Source organism: Pelecanus crispus, chromosome Z (genome assembly GCF_030463565.1).
Source record: "Pelecanus crispus isolate bPelCri1 chromosome Z, bPelCri1.pri, whole genome shotgun sequence".
NCBI lineage: Eukaryota > Metazoa > Chordata > Aves > Pelecaniformes > Pelecanidae > Pelecanus > Pelecanus crispus.
Genome location: NC_134676.1, coordinates 20,317,107 through 20,332,441, shown reverse-complemented (window position 1 = coordinate 20,332,441; position 15,335 = coordinate 20,317,107). Strand labels below are relative to the sequence as shown.

Here is a 15,335-nt window from a genome sequence, read left to right as displayed (position 1 = left end):
GCATAGGGGAAACATTCACTGGTACTGTATGTGATAGTAGGGAGGGGAGATAATTTTAGGATTCATGCCTTGTAAGAGGTTGTTGATTTCAGGACATTAACAGTAGCAAACCCAGCAACAGATGAGTAAGGTAACACAGATGTAGCTTGCTTTATTTTACTGAATCAAGGGTCCACAGGCACTCGCTGGGGAATTTGACCTGCAGCTTAGTTCTCCCATGAATGTAGAGCCTAACAAAAATTTAAAAAGGAAAACAATTTATAATGCTGCGGTTGTCTAGAATAAAAGCAAACTATATACATTGAGAAACTGTAATGGTTTGCTGCTGCTGCATGTTTACTTCCCTTGCAACCTAAAATAATCTTTTACTCCATATACAAAGTTGGGTCTGCCATCAACACAGAAGCTGTCACGATACTGAAAATACAAATCACTCTATCACCTGGTGTCTGAGTATGGGCTTAAATGGCAGGAGACTCAGGTTAAACATCAGGCAACTTTCTAGTAGAGAGGGTAATGAAGCACTGGGCTAGATTGCTTGGGGAAGTGATCCATCCCTGGAACCTTTGGAACAAGGTCTGCAAATACTGTCAGGAGGGGTATGGGTACAGTTTATAACCCCACCCCACCACTTTGTGTAAATAGGATTTCTCAAAGTCAGTTTTATTCCTATTTTTCTGTGACTTTTCTGTGGGAAATTCAGAGCACAAGTCATAGAATTGGATGTTTGTTCTGAAAGCTGAAAAAAAAGAAAGAAAAAAAATATCCTGGCAATTTAAATGGTGCTTTCAAGCAGCATTTCCTTGTCAGCAATAATATTCTAGATTGCCTCCAGTAAGAAAAGAAAATCAGCCATGCTGCTGAGGTTTGCTTTCAGGTTTTTGTGCTGCGCTTTTTGACTTTCAGACAGTTCAGTGAAATATTGTTTGATTAAAATAGAAATTTAACAGTTATAGCAAGAAAACAGTTGCTACACATTTTTACTTACTCATAATTTGTAAGAGTTGCTCTTTTAATTTTTTAAATCACAATTCTATTTAAATGGATAATTAAATTCCAGTTTTGGTTTTTTTGGGTGCGGGTGGGGGGTAGAAGACAAAGGCCCCCCCCCCCCCCCCCCAAAAAAAAAAAAAGTTTTCACTGTTTGAAGTCTGTAGCATCCAGCACTTCACCTTCAACATCTTAAAATACATGCAGGTATGTGTGAACTTGTTAAACATATAGTAAAAATGTTCCACTTGATTGCTTTAATTTTTGCCTACAGTGACTTCTCAAATACCTTATTTAAAGTAATTTTTCAGTTACTCTTCTGAATAAATCATTGTAAGCCTGGTTTATTGTACCTGACTGTATATAAAAAATTGCAAACTTAAACTGAGTTTTATATTGGTGGTGGGGAGTTGCATTTATTTTCTGGCTTCTTTATGCTATTTAAAGAAGGTGTTTTTCATCTGTTTCATCAGAAATTCATAGTCCATCCTCTGCCTTTCTGGGTGACTGCAGAAGACATAGAATTGTGACATCACAACAGATTGGAAGTTGAGCGAGTTGAGGGTAAAGACTTTTAATATGATATTCACAGCTGTAAGAGCAGATTAAATAAAATACTCAAGGCAGTAGAGAGTTCTATTTTGAACATGAAAATGTCAGAAAACTAAAGGAGTATGACTTCAGAAATGTGGGTGCATAAAGTTGTGTGCATTATTTTGGTATATAGAGGATTTGAAGGATGCTACAGGGAGAGAAGAACTATAATATTTAAACATGGACGTTCTTTATATCCACTAAGAAGCCAAAAAGCACTTTATTAAAATGTCTCTTGCAGGTTGTTTTTAAACCAGAGTAGATAAAAATAAATGAAAGCTTGCATGCAAAACGTTAATGTTGCATACATACAGGCATTTTGGGGAGCATTAGGTAATTTGAGGCCTGTAATGAAATACTGAACTAGTAAGTGCGGTGGTGTTGGCAGCTGCTTCTGTATGAAAGGTAGTAAGTATCCCCATAATTTGAATTTATATGGCATTTTTCTCAGCTTGTTTAATACAGCCTTACAAGAGAAACATAAAGTAATACGCCATCAGGTGTTTCTTTCAAGGGAGAGGGGAGAGACGGGAAGAAAATGAATTCTTAAGAAATAGCATTCTTGGTAATGTCTTTATTTTAATTTCTTTAGACTATGTCTGAATGTATCCAGCTCTCATTTGCTGTTTGTAGAATTGGCATTTACACGGTAAGGCAATGTTCTAACTAACTAAATAATTTTTGTTAGTGTTAATGCCATAGTTTTTTGGGATCAGGATTAAGTAATGCAGTTAGCAAAAGGGGTTTGTCATACTAGTTTACATAAACAGACTACAGCATGGTTTTATCCTGTCAAAGATTTACTAATACCAGGACAGAAAAAGTATTCTCCACTTTTATTAAAAAGGTAAAGACAGATTCAGCCAGCCTCTTCAGGTGTAAGAAAATTTGGAATTTGTGTGTATCAGTTGCTGAGAATTCTGGCCTACTGTTATTGCTGAAGGGTTTGTATACATTTGCTTTTAAATATCCATGATGTTTGAGTAATGTCATATATTAAAACATGTTAGCTAAATGCACACATTGTTGTAAGCTTTGTCTGGAGTGCCTTAATATTTTCCAAATGCTGTTAAGTTAAACTTCCCAGACCTTAATTAAGTTATATAAAAAAGAAATAGGAGGTTTACTTCAAACATATGTCCAAATATGCTAAGTTGTTTTTTTTTTTCTTCCTGCTCCCAGTTGTTCCAATTATTGATGAGAACCATTAGATGAATGGGGTGTTTTGTAAAAATTCATTGTGTAAACTTATACACGTTACGTCAGCTTATGTCTGCTTATACACAATGTGTAAGACGTTGTTGCTCAAATCGTGCTTCAAATCCTGGAGCTTTTGGAGTGGGAGTGCTGCTCCTACTGTTAGTACTTTCCAGGAGGAAGCCTGGCACATACCACTTCCCATTTTATTAGGCTGTACAGTCAAAAGTGTAGGTGACTTTTGAACAACTGTGATGAGGACTGTGTACCACCAGCAAGTCTTACTTGAGGACAGAATTGCAAAGCTTAACATTAGCTTTTATTCTTAGAATTTGGTTCCAGGTGGGATTTAATATCTGCTTGAGGTTTTTTCCCATGACATTTGCCTGCGTTCTGTTTTCAACATCTAAAAGACTGTTTTCTAAATGGTAGAAAATAACAGATTTGCGCAATATGGACAAAATCCTCCTGGAGGAAATTGCTACTTGCAAAGTCAAAGGCATATTTTCCTGTGGTATTTAAGTTCCTTAGGAAGACTTTCTCTCTCCAAATTCCGATGCTATAAGAGTATGCTTATCTTGAAGGATCAGAGAGGGTTACAGTATGAGGTTTTAATGGCTGCAAGGTATGCGAACCATCTGCCAGCTCTTTAGCAGGCTATAGTAAGCTGTCCAAATTAATTTGAGAGGATGTGCAAGTATAAATGTGTGTGTGTTGCAGAATCAGGTGTAGGCAGGTGTAATGTGTAGCAAAATACACCCCCTGACAGTTAACTGGTTCTGTTTTAGTTTAAAATAGGTAAGTGTGGTGTGTATACTTCAGTGCACTGCTAAGTTGTGGTAGCAGCAATTATAGTTGGATAATTGATACCTCATTGAGACCTCTTGGGCAGCATAGTATCTAATTTCATCAAATATTTTAAATTACAATCTATAAAGAGCTAGCTTCACTTATGAAAAGCTGAGAGGAACTGGCTTCATGACTGCTGGTACTTAAGGGAGGAAGGTGAGGAGGATGATGAGTAGGCTTCAGAGCATCCAGAGATGCGCTGTTGTGGCCACAGTGTAGCAGGAGGACATGCATCCTGTGTAAAGTGCATTTGAAGGCTAAGATAGTTCCTTTAGGAGAATGCCAGATGCTGAGAGTACTGTCTTGTATGGAAATGCCTGTCATTGGAAAGGTGAGTTTCAGGTGATCTGACTGCAGAATGGGTTTGGACAGCTTTGGTATCAGAATAAAGGGAGAGGCCTGCTCAAGTGAGAGCTATGCAGAAATGCAGTGTGATAGTTCCTCCCTCTGCACTGTGCTCTGCTCATGTTCAGTCATTAAACTTGGTCGCGGGATTTGTTGCTCCAGTATGTGAGCAGTCTGGCAGCTAGCAAGTATGGTGCTCCCTACTAATGTCAAGAAGCAAAACACAAAACTCCAATTCATATTTCCCATTTAATTAATTCCTTATATCTTGTATAGTGTGCTTTCTACTGCATGCTGTTTTTGCAGATTTAATAGGGTTTTTTTTTGTTAACTGATGTATTTTTATCCAAAAGCTAAGCAGTCCCTTAAATACCAGTCCTTACCAGCACCATGTATTCAGTTTGTACTGTACTACTTGGACACTCCATGTTCTGCACGTCCTTGTACAGGGCTGCAAGTATCTTGCAAAAGTTCTTAGTCCTTTGGGCTTCAAACATCTCAATTGTTAGTCTGTTATCGAGCTGCTTATCTTTAAGGCCATTGAGCACCCATTATTTCAGTTGTGCTACTCCATGTGCTGGTTTTGGCTGGGATAGAGTTAATTATCTTCACAGTAGCTAGTGTGGGGCTATGGTTTGGATTTGTGCTGGAAACAGTGATGATAATGCAGGGATGTTTTCATTATTGCTGAGCAGTGCTTACACAGAGTCAAGGCCTTTTCTGCCTCTCACCCCACCCCACCAGCAAGTAGGCTGGGGGTGCACAAGAAGTTGGGAGGGGACACAGCTGGAACAGCTGACCCCAGCTGATCAAAGGGGTATCCCACACCATATGATGTCATGTTCAGCGTATACAGCTGGGGGAAGAACAAGGAAGGGGGGGGACGTTCCAAGTTACGGCATTTGTCTTCTCGAGTAACCGTTACAGGTAATGGAGCCCTGTTGTCCTGGAGATGGCTGAACACCTGCCTGCCGGTGGGAAGTAGTGAATGAATTCCTTGTTTTGCTTAGCTTGCATGCGTGACTTTTGCTTTACCTGTTAAACTGTTCTTGTCTCAACCCATGAGTTTTCTCACTTTTACCCTTCTGATTCTCTCCCCCATCCCACAGGGGAAGGGGGAGTGAGTGAGCGGCTGTGTGGTGCTTAGTTGCCAGCTGAGGTTAAACCATGACGTTCCATTAAATAAGCTTCCTGTTTTTCAGGCCTGTACAGATTATGAGATGGAAGAAGGGTTTATATAGTTATCCATGGCAAAAGAGTCTGTGCTGCCTTCAGCTACCATGACTAAGAGGATAAAGCATCATTGTCTTGAGCTAGGAAAAAAACATAGTTCTTTACAAGACTGCAGAAGGAGGTGTGATGCCCATTTTGGGGGATTAAACCAGATGAGATTATTTAGAAGTATATACACCCTTGAAGGGGGGAATAGAAAAGCATAGGTGGTTAATGTAAAAACTGTATAGATATTTGTAAGGATCTGAAGCTGAAAGATGTGTATCCTAAAATGAAAACATTATCATAAACTTAATGAAAAGTTTTGGCATTAAAAAAACCCATCAGCCAACCAAAATAAAACTCCATTTCCCCTGTGTGTTTTACACAGCTAGTACCTTCTGGCAGAAGTACCAGTCTTCTCGGATGCATGTTTCTGTTTCTTCCATCATACCAGTGTCTGAGACAGATATGTCAGTTGGAAGTGTGGGAACAGGCTGATAAATGACTTCTTGAATCTGCATAACTATGGAGATTGTAAGCATATGACAGCTTCTAGCAAAGCTTATCATTATATTATTGTTAACTTCCTTTCTGCTTCTGATTTAATTTTCTTAACCAGGTAAAAATCCTAATAAAGTAATGATGGAGAGTTCAACCTACATGACCTTCAGAGGAAAAATAATGCAAAATTTGTTGTCTCGTAAGACAGTTTTTATGACGGGATGTTTGCTGCCTTTATAGATATTTAGGACTCCACCTCAGAAACAGTGTGCATGATTGTATGCCTACAGATCTTCTCTGGAAGGTTCTCTGATACTCTGTACTTGGCTTTGAGACTTTTTTTTGTTCTCTACTGTTTGTATATAAATGTAAGCTTTTTTGAACAGGGGTGGTAAGGTGTTCTTTCCTGTTCCTACCCCCTAAATGTGACTCCAGGAATAAACAAAAAGTAATTTTCCTATTGCTTGTTGGTTTGGGTAACAAAACAAGGACAGAAGCCTCTGCAGTGGTAAGAACCATGTAGAAAAACTGAGGAGACTTAGTGGAAGCGTGGTCCTTTGCTGGTCTGCATTAGAAGGAAAAATACTGGAAAATGTTCATTTTCCCTTTTCAGGGAACTAGAAGGTAACTGTTTTCCTTGGTTGCAGAATATGGCATCAACAGAGAAACAATTAGAAAACACTCATTTAAAAACAAAACAATAAGGATAACAGCCCTCTGTAGAACTTTCTGCTTCTTAGATGCTGCGTATGGCAAAAGTGATGGACTCCAGCAGCATTGCATCAATGTTGGCATCTTCTTCATGAAAATGATGACTACTGGATATTTTGGTATTAGTAGCCTCTTGGCTTGAATTTGTGCAGTGAGATGTGGAAATAAATGATGCATTTATACAGTGGTGCTTACTATAGTTTATATATGGTAAGTATAGTAAATCATGCAAATGTGCTTTTAGTTCTCTGGTTTACTTTGGATTAACTTACGTTTGTCTTTGTTTATAATGATAAATTCATGTCCTGAAATGGTTTGACTGGAAACAGCTGGTGTGCTAAGGAATTTTTCTGACATTAGAACAAAGCAGAAAAAGCATTTATTCATGAAGTGGTAGAGGGGAAGCTCTTAAGAGAAACCAACTGAGGTGGTAACTAAAGGTAGTCATGGAATAGGAGGTAATCATGGGAGCATGTTTGGAAAGATTCAGGAGTCAGCCTGTGACTTACAGTACGGAAAGCTTCCTGTGAGACTCTTCCCCTCCCCAACGTGGTTTCCCATTGGAAAATGCAACGTTAAAGTAATAACAGAGCTCATATAGCATATCCTGTCTACTCCTCCCTTTCCCATGTCGTGTCCTTGACATGAGCAGCAAAACAAAGACACAAAAGGACGGCAGGAAAAAATCCTTTTATGTGCTACCCTTTGGGAAATGTGGACAATGCCATTCACACTCTTGATATTCTGTGGGTAGACTGCTGGAAAGGAAAGGTATAAATATTTTCAACTTCTAGCCTTAAATAAAAGGTGCTTGCTATCACCAGAGTCTTGACAGTGACTTGTGTTTGGGAGTATGTCCACTTTGTTGTTGCAAATCTGTAGTCAAGCTGCTTGAACTATGCTGGCTGTGCTGTGCATTGCTACCAACCTAAACAGGAGAAAGAGAGGCAGAATGTTCTGGTGCCTGTGTTCTGTGCATGTGAATGTTAGATATACTGTGGATTTTTTTTGCTGTGAGCTATGAGACATTCCCTTCTAGTTTTCTGAAATAAAGAATTGTGACTTTTTTTTTGTTTCCCCCCAATTGGGGAAAGTAAAGGCAGGTGAAGTGGGAAATCATCAAAGCTGCGCCAGGAGTGACGATCAGAATACAATTTACTACCTTTTCTGTCCACGGAGTTCATAAAACTGTACCTGAATTGCTGAGCAGCCTCTCCTTGTGGCCAGAGCTCACATTACCTAATCAAAGAGCTCAGCAGCTTGGTCTGACCAGTGTTGCTGTGACTGCATTGCTTCCCTGAGTTATGAACTGATGTACACTGTACTTACAGCTCTTCGACAACCTCTGACAAGTAGTAATTGATTTCACTGGGAAAGGTATGGTTTGCCAAATTGGCCTGTTAATTTTTGTCAGAATGAAATGTCTGTTTGACAAACTTGCAGGCTGGAATAGAGCTTTGTCCTGAAGTGGGGACATTATGAACTTGGGTTGTGTTCCTTCTGACTAGTTTCTGCTGTCCATGGCTGATTCCTGTTCTAGAGAACAGCAGTGCTGTTCCACAGATCATTAACTTTAGGGAGGACTAGGAAAAAAGCCCAGATCCTCATTACAAGAGTCTCAAATCTTTTCTGTTCAGCCAACTTGCTGTTCAGTTTGTATTCATCAAACCTGTGTGGTTAGTTGTCCTGTACATAAACACTGTTTTGCATCTTCTCTTTGAAAGTCAGGATTCCTGATCTTCAATGTTGCTGTCTTTCCAGAAAACAGTTGTGTAGTGTACTGGCAAAATGTCAAGTTTTACCTTCAGTGGCTGGTCCACATGAAAGATAAACTACTCCTGTAAGTTCAGGTGATGCAAGGGGTGATTGTGTGAGCATGGAATTTTCCTGATGGCATCTGCTGAGCATCCTTTTTTCATACAGTTTGCAGAGTAGCCTCTTTAGTTATAAAAATAAAAATTAATTATTTTAAATGAGTAATAGATTGTAAGTTGTCAGTACATTGCAAAGCAAAGGTATTTAAAATCCTGCCTGACAGTCTCCTATGAAAAATATCACATGCTTGAAATTTGAGCTGCCCTGTGACTGTGGACTCAGAAAGGTAGCAGTGGGGCATGTTGAATTACTAAGTGACAAGTGTACAAATCCAGCAGTTAGCTGTATCACTTGAATTATTGAGGGGGCAAATAGACTGGAAATGGCTCTTCAGTGAAACTGAATTTTTTCTTGCACATTCTGTAGTCCAGAGGTTGGGACTGTGCATAGCCATGAGGTTTGCAAAAAAAGCAAGTTAATTTGCAAGGATTCCTGAAGTCTGGCTGGGCAATTCTAAATTGTGGTGAAAGATTGCCCTATGATTATGCTAAAAGTTGCATGCACTGCTCTATGTGCATGTGTGCAATTGCATCCTCTACTTTGTACAGTGAGTTACAAATGAAATCACCTCTGTGCAGTCTTGCAGCTCTTCTGCTTCATTTGCAGCAGTTCCAGCTAGCACGAGGTTGAAGCCAAATACTCTTATTAATCTCTGACCATTCTGTGGCATTGTGTTGGTTGCCTGGTTTGGGAAACGTGTAACTCATTCTTCGCCTCCTCAAAACTCATGAACGTCAGCCGGGGGTGTGGTTCTGCACGTTTAAGTTTTTTTTAATGGATTTACCTCAGTGTAATCTGCTGATGTTTGTCACTGTCTTTTCTCTTGCATCCCACAGTTCATTTATTCATTATTTTATCTATTTTCTACACCCCCATCCTGTTCAATGGTCCCTTATGCGTCATGTTTCTGGTTTTTTTCACCTCTCTGATGTCATTCTACTTCATCCTGGCCTTCTCTGTTAGATCAGAGTTCTTGCCACTGACAAAAACAATCCTTTTGGTCTGTACAACTCACTTTCCTCGTACCTCAGACTTCTTAGTGTTGCTTTATTAATTTCCTCAGTTTTAGCACAGTGTTCTAAATTCTCCAGTTGTTTTTTGGGGTGAGTAGTGGTGGAAAGGTGTATGTGCAGATGAAACATTTTGAGGTAAATTGTACGGTAAAATCTCTTTCCCTCAAATTCCATTAATAACAAGGTTTTTAACCATTGTTCACACTGTAGTCTAGTCAGAGAACATTCACTTCAACTTACGGAAGATGATTATTTGTTCCCTGGTTCTAAAACTGCATGCATATCCAAAACATGGGAGATTTTGTTTCTTAGCCAGGCCTGCTTTGTGTTAGTGTTCTCTTGAAGATCTGCTTACTTAATTTTGTTGTCATCTTGGATTACATGGAAGACATTCCAGTGCATTTCTCTGGATTGTATACTCCTAAGTAGTAACCCCTCTGTATAGGGTTGTACCTAGAGGCCCAACAGAGGCTGATACTCTGTTCGATTCCTACCGTAGTCTCCACTGTGACAAGCAGACTACAGGCAGATAGAGAATGTATCAAACACAGCAGTGTGTGTGAAAACCATGCAAGTTCTGTGCCACGTGCACTTCTTTGTCTACCTGTGCAGAACAAGGTGGAATTTGTTGTGAAGCTGAATCCTTATAGACAGAAGATCCCGGAATGATGACAGGAAAGTGGAACAAGCCTGTAGAGTAAATCTTGACAAAGACTTTTGATTATTGACATAAAGGTTTGTGTTTCAGATGCTTGTGCCTTGCTCCTTATAAGAATTGTATGTTGTTTTTTCTCTGCTTGAATTTACTGGCTATGGAAGACAATGAATCTACTGAGAGAAGCTCACAAGAGCAGATTGGGTGATGTTGGACGTTAGAGGGAATTAACTCTTGGTTTCAAGGGTTCTAAAATGCTTTTCACTGTAACATCTCACTTGACTTTGAACAAGAAGGTAACTCTGAAAGGGCTCAAGTGTGGAAAGACACACTTTGGCATACCAGATTAAAAAGCAGAGGCTATAGTAGCATGAGAAATCCAAATTCCGGACCTCAGCCTTGCAGGCAAGAATGACATGGGGGTCATAAAAGGGAGTTCTAAATCCAAGTATCCCATGAATAAGAAGGTCAAAATGTATATTAAAACAAAGTTGCTGTGGAATGAGCTATGTTGATCCAGTGGAAATGGGAGACTCTAGGACTATTGGATAATGAGCAAGAAAACCACAATAAAAGAAACTGAGGTTTTAGGTGTGTTCTGCTGAGCCTGTAATGTAATGTGCATTAATCTTATATAAGCTATCACCCCTCTAATAATAATCTAGTGGATGGTAAATCAGCTTCAGATGGAGAATATGAATAAAGCTCTTAGTAAGCATGAAATCTGAATGTATTTGGAAATGCCTGTGGAACTCTTCTTCATGATGCCTTTGTTATTCTACCTGCTTGTATTCCCGAATCTTGCAGCTAGTGGCTCAACTTTCAAACTTCCTGATGAGACACAACCTAATTTTTTTGTCCTGCAGGGTAAACTGAGGTGTAAAATGCAAACAATTTACTGATACGCAAACAATTTACTGATATTCCACAGCAAGCTCTAGACAAGAACTTGTAGTTTCGAATCACGGTGCCTGTGTGATTGATGTCTGGGCATTTGAATTCTGACATTAGTTTTCTGCTCTTTTACTGTTGAAATTAGAACATAATTAGAAAAAATACATTGCGATTGCAAATTTGTGAATTTTAGCCTGGGATTGAGAAGAGACAGGCTTGTTTTGTATGAGTTAGGGATTTTCCCTTTTAAAATTCTGTAGTATAGGAAGCTCTTTCCTGAGGAAGGAAGATGTTGGCAATTTGCTCTTTTTCTTGAATAATATTGCAAAGAATAACATTTGGTTTCATGTTGTCACTACTCTTGTCCCCTTTCTGACCTCTTTCAAGCTTTCTTTTCAAGGTTTCTTGAGGTGAGATAGGTGCACCAGGTAAGCTGACATCTTTTTTTCTCTTGGCATCCGGTTCTAATTAAGTAACAATTTTTTTCCATAGATGCTAACTGTGATATTGTATGTGACCAGGGCTCAGGATTTCCTATTTTTGATTTCCTGTTCCCCTCATTGCTAGAATATTTTTGTTAAAAAAACTTGTGTTATATTTCAGTGGGTGTATTGGCTGTTTACTGTAGTAACTGCTGCAAGGAAGGTCTTCTGCTCTTAATAAGGAAAAAGTATTCAGTGGAGAACTGAAAAGAGAGAGTGCAGAGCAAATGTGGTGCCAAAACTTTTATTTATTTATAAAAGTCATATATAAATTTTTACTATTATATGCTTGCTATGTTGAGCTATTGCAGGCCTATGTGGTGGTGTTTAGGCACTGGGCACTGCTGTATTCCTTAGCTCTTAAACTGACTTCAGTTACTTTCTGACGGTTATGTCTGTGTTTTGTACTGAAAAGATTCCTTATTTGAAGGGCAAGCTTTGATTCTTGGTGGAGCTTTGCAAGAGTTATTTGGGATACTGAAGAAGGTCTTTCTGTAAAAGTCTTTTCAATGGCTGTTTTGGGTTTGTCAGGGCTGAAATGCCTCCTTTCTGAAGAGGGGCTTAATTGAGAGAAGTGCTTTATAGACAGATGAATTAATGGATTAATGTGTTGCTGATGCAAGATTTCATGGCATGGATTGGTAAAGTATAAGAAGCCTCAGAAACAGTCTGCCTTGATGCTCAAATGATTCTGTTTTTCAGGTTCACATGATGGAATCATAACAAATAGGGCTGAAAGGAGTGAGAGTCATCTAAGTGATCCCTGGCTCAGAAGCTGGATGAGCTATGGCCAAACCAGACTGGTTCTTTAAAAAACCCCACCAGATTCTGTAATTTCCTCTAGCAGTCTCTTCCTGAGCTCAACTAGCCATACTCTTCTACACACTTTTTCTAACATCTAACCTAAATCTCCTGTTAATCTCTCTTGCTACGGTTTAAGCTCTTCTTTATCTTCCACATAGTAAACAGGGAGAAAGGTCTCTTCCTTTCTTGTTTGAAAATTGGTTGTCACATACTTTTTCAGCTTTCTGTAAGTTAACAGGTGGGTCGTTGTGTACAGAACCCTGAAGTTACAAGCAGAGCGAGGAGTTGTTTGTGTGGCAGGTTACAATTCAGAGGTGCTGCTATGTAGCTCCCCTTTGTTCTTTTGCCTTATGTACTTAAATAAAACAGGGGTCAGAAGTAGCTTATTGTTTTCCTGCTGACCATACTAAATTGCTTGATGAGGATCATTTACTGGGTAGGCACTCTTCTGTCAATGATACCTGAAAGACTCTTAGAAGATATGCTTCACAATGTTAGCACTTGATTTTACTGGACAACAGAAACAACAGAAATATACCTGGATGTTCCTAGAAGAGTGGGTGAAACCATGAAACAGATTCAACATTTTTTTCTTTCCTCTTTCTTAAGAGACTTAGCAGTTGTGCCTCAGCACCTCTTCTATAGCGGTTCGGAAGATGCAATTTTTATAGTGACAAGATTCTCTCCCCTGAAGGATAGTATACTTTGAATGAAAAAGCATTGCAAGTGCTTCCATTGTTGGATGGTACTTGGTTAACAGGGAACTTGAATTGCTATGGAATTAGACTTCAGGCCTTAACTTCTTGTATTGCTTACAGACCAATTAACTTCAGGGCAGCTGTTTGCTATGATTTTTTAGAGAGAGGTCATTCAATTTCTGATTTAAGAGTAAGGAAGTTGCTATTTAAAACCTGGAAATCTGTTTATAGGGTTAAGTCAATATATGCGATTTTTATGGAATGTAATGCTGTTTCTGTCTACAGCTAAAACCTGGTAAATTTGAACAAATTGTATGTTTGGTTCATGTTCTGCTTGCATGCCACCAAAGGCCAGCAAGTGGCTGTTAGCACTAGGGCTCTTGTCAATTGATTCAGGACAATCTATCTGGTTCGATTTATAGTCTAGTAGGACTGATTCCTGTTTGGTTAAAATTTTAGAAAGAGGTGAGACCTGTAGGGCTTTCAGTGAGAGTATGTTTTGCTGCTTAAATTAGAGAGGGTGAGGTTAATTAACTCTTTATGTATAAGCATTAATGTGTGATTAAACTGTAAATCTAAATGATGGGTGTTTGTTCAGATGTTCTTACTTGATATAAAATGAATTAAATGGTTTATTGCCTTACTGCATTTGAAGGAGTAAACAAAGTACAGATTTCAAACTGATTAAGGTGGCCACGTTTCTCCTGATTGTTATTTGCAAGTTTCTGTTTAGACTAATGTGCAGTCTAGAAAGTTTCTCTTCTGTCACGTTTGTTTGCTTTGGAGTTTATCCAAAAGGCACTTGCTTCAGTAGTTTCTCGTAGCTTTTAGAAATCCACATTCCAGTTGGGGAAAAAAAAATGTTTATATTAATCTAGGTACATAATTAATAATAAATTCTGTATCTTCTCTGTCTGATTCATGGTCGTGTAATAAATGAACTATAGTGGCTACTTTAAATTTTCATATGCCTTCAGAAACTATAGAATGTGCACTAAGGAACAGATACCACCATCAGAATGCCAAAAATATTGTGAAAACATGAGTATTTCCAAAAGACAGATTTTTCTTGAAGAACAAGTAGCTGCATATTTTGAAGGATAAGTTGAGTTAGATCGCCCTCAAAATTCCAAATTATGCTTGGCTTCAGCTTTCAGTAACAGTGTTCTCTAATATAAAGTTGAGGGGTGGCAGTCAAAAAGGTTGTTAGGTAAACCAGTGAGTTAAATAAACCAGCGAATAAAATGGGTATTTTAACATGTGTGAAGCAGGTAGCTCTGGGATACTTAGAAGTTAAGCATCTTTTTGTTGATCTTGGTGGAAACTATGAAGTTGATGTCATATGCAGATTCTGACTTTGATAGGAAAATTTTCAGCTACGTATCATGGGTATATGCAAAAATAAATGGTTTTCTAATGAAAAATCTTGCATTAACTTTAGAGGTCATGCTCCAGATCTTACTTGATCTTCAGGCAGTTCTTGCTATCTTTCATAACATAATGTTATGTTACTGTAACATTAGATTACAAAATTGTTATCAGTTTTCTAGGTTTTCTCTTAATTTGTAGTTTAATGATGTGGTTCTACTTATCAACTGCATTTGAATAACAAATGTAAAAATCTATTAGAAGTTTAGTAATTTTTCTTGGAGGACAGTTTCTTGATCTCCCTCACCAATTTTGGATTGCCTCTGTGAGCTGAAGGAGCAAATAGCAATACTTATCAAAGAATGTGATTTTTGGTGCTGCCACTGTCAAAATGGCAAAGCTGAGCTATGTCAAATTCAGCTGGTTCAGTATGTTTAAGAGAAGAGACTGTGCAGCTGATTTTAGAATCTCCTGACTTTGAAATGCCTGTATACAGTCTCTGAGCAGCAGTTCCAAACTGTTTTATGTGGTGAAATTAATGTTTGAGTGCTGCATTTTGCAGGAAAGTTAATGTTAATTCCCTTGTTTAAAACAGATCCCAACAAACAACCAGAAGTGGAATGAAGTTCAAGAGCAAAGAGGAGAAGCAGCAAGTTTGTTTAGGGAGAAGAAAAAAATGCTTCCCCCTCCTACCCTCAGTGGAAGTGTGGAATGAATGCTTGAAATAGGGTGAAACCAAACCCAGAAAAATGCAAACCACATGAATGGAAAGTAATTTCCAAACAATAAATTTCTATTGGCATTTTTTTGAGCAACACTGGTAAATAATTTGGGTTTGGGCTACTTCCTGTACTGTAGAATTAAAACAGAGAAAGATTGTATTGTTATATATTTATTAGTATATATTAGTATAGTATTTAACTTTGACTGGCATCTTTACTTAAAATAAAGCCCAAGTATGCAAGAGTCTGCTGCTTTTGTGTGATGTCACATGAGGCAATTATCTAATAATTTGAGCAGATGGCTATAGGCAGTTTTTTTCTTAAAGTACCTCTGTAAATGTGAAAGAAAACGTTATAGTTTTAGAACTCGGCCTCATACGCAAGTTTTTTTCAAAAGCCTGAAAGCAGAATGCGTACTTCAG

At 38.4% G+C, this 15,335-nt stretch overlaps 1 protein-coding gene across 1 annotated transcript in view; it reads left to right on the top strand.

Annotated features, from left to right (window-relative positions):
* Positions 1-2,179: 2,179 nt before the first annotated feature.
* The window catches only part of ARL15 (ARF like GTPase 15), a 216,363-nt gene continuing 203,207 nt past the window's right edge, over positions 2,180-15,335 (top strand). The window contains exon 1 of the mRNA XM_075726908.1: positions 2,180-2,233. Coding sequence (XP_075583023.1) covers positions 2,180-2,233 — 54 coding nt within the window. The remainder of the gene's footprint in view (positions 2,234-15,335) is intronic.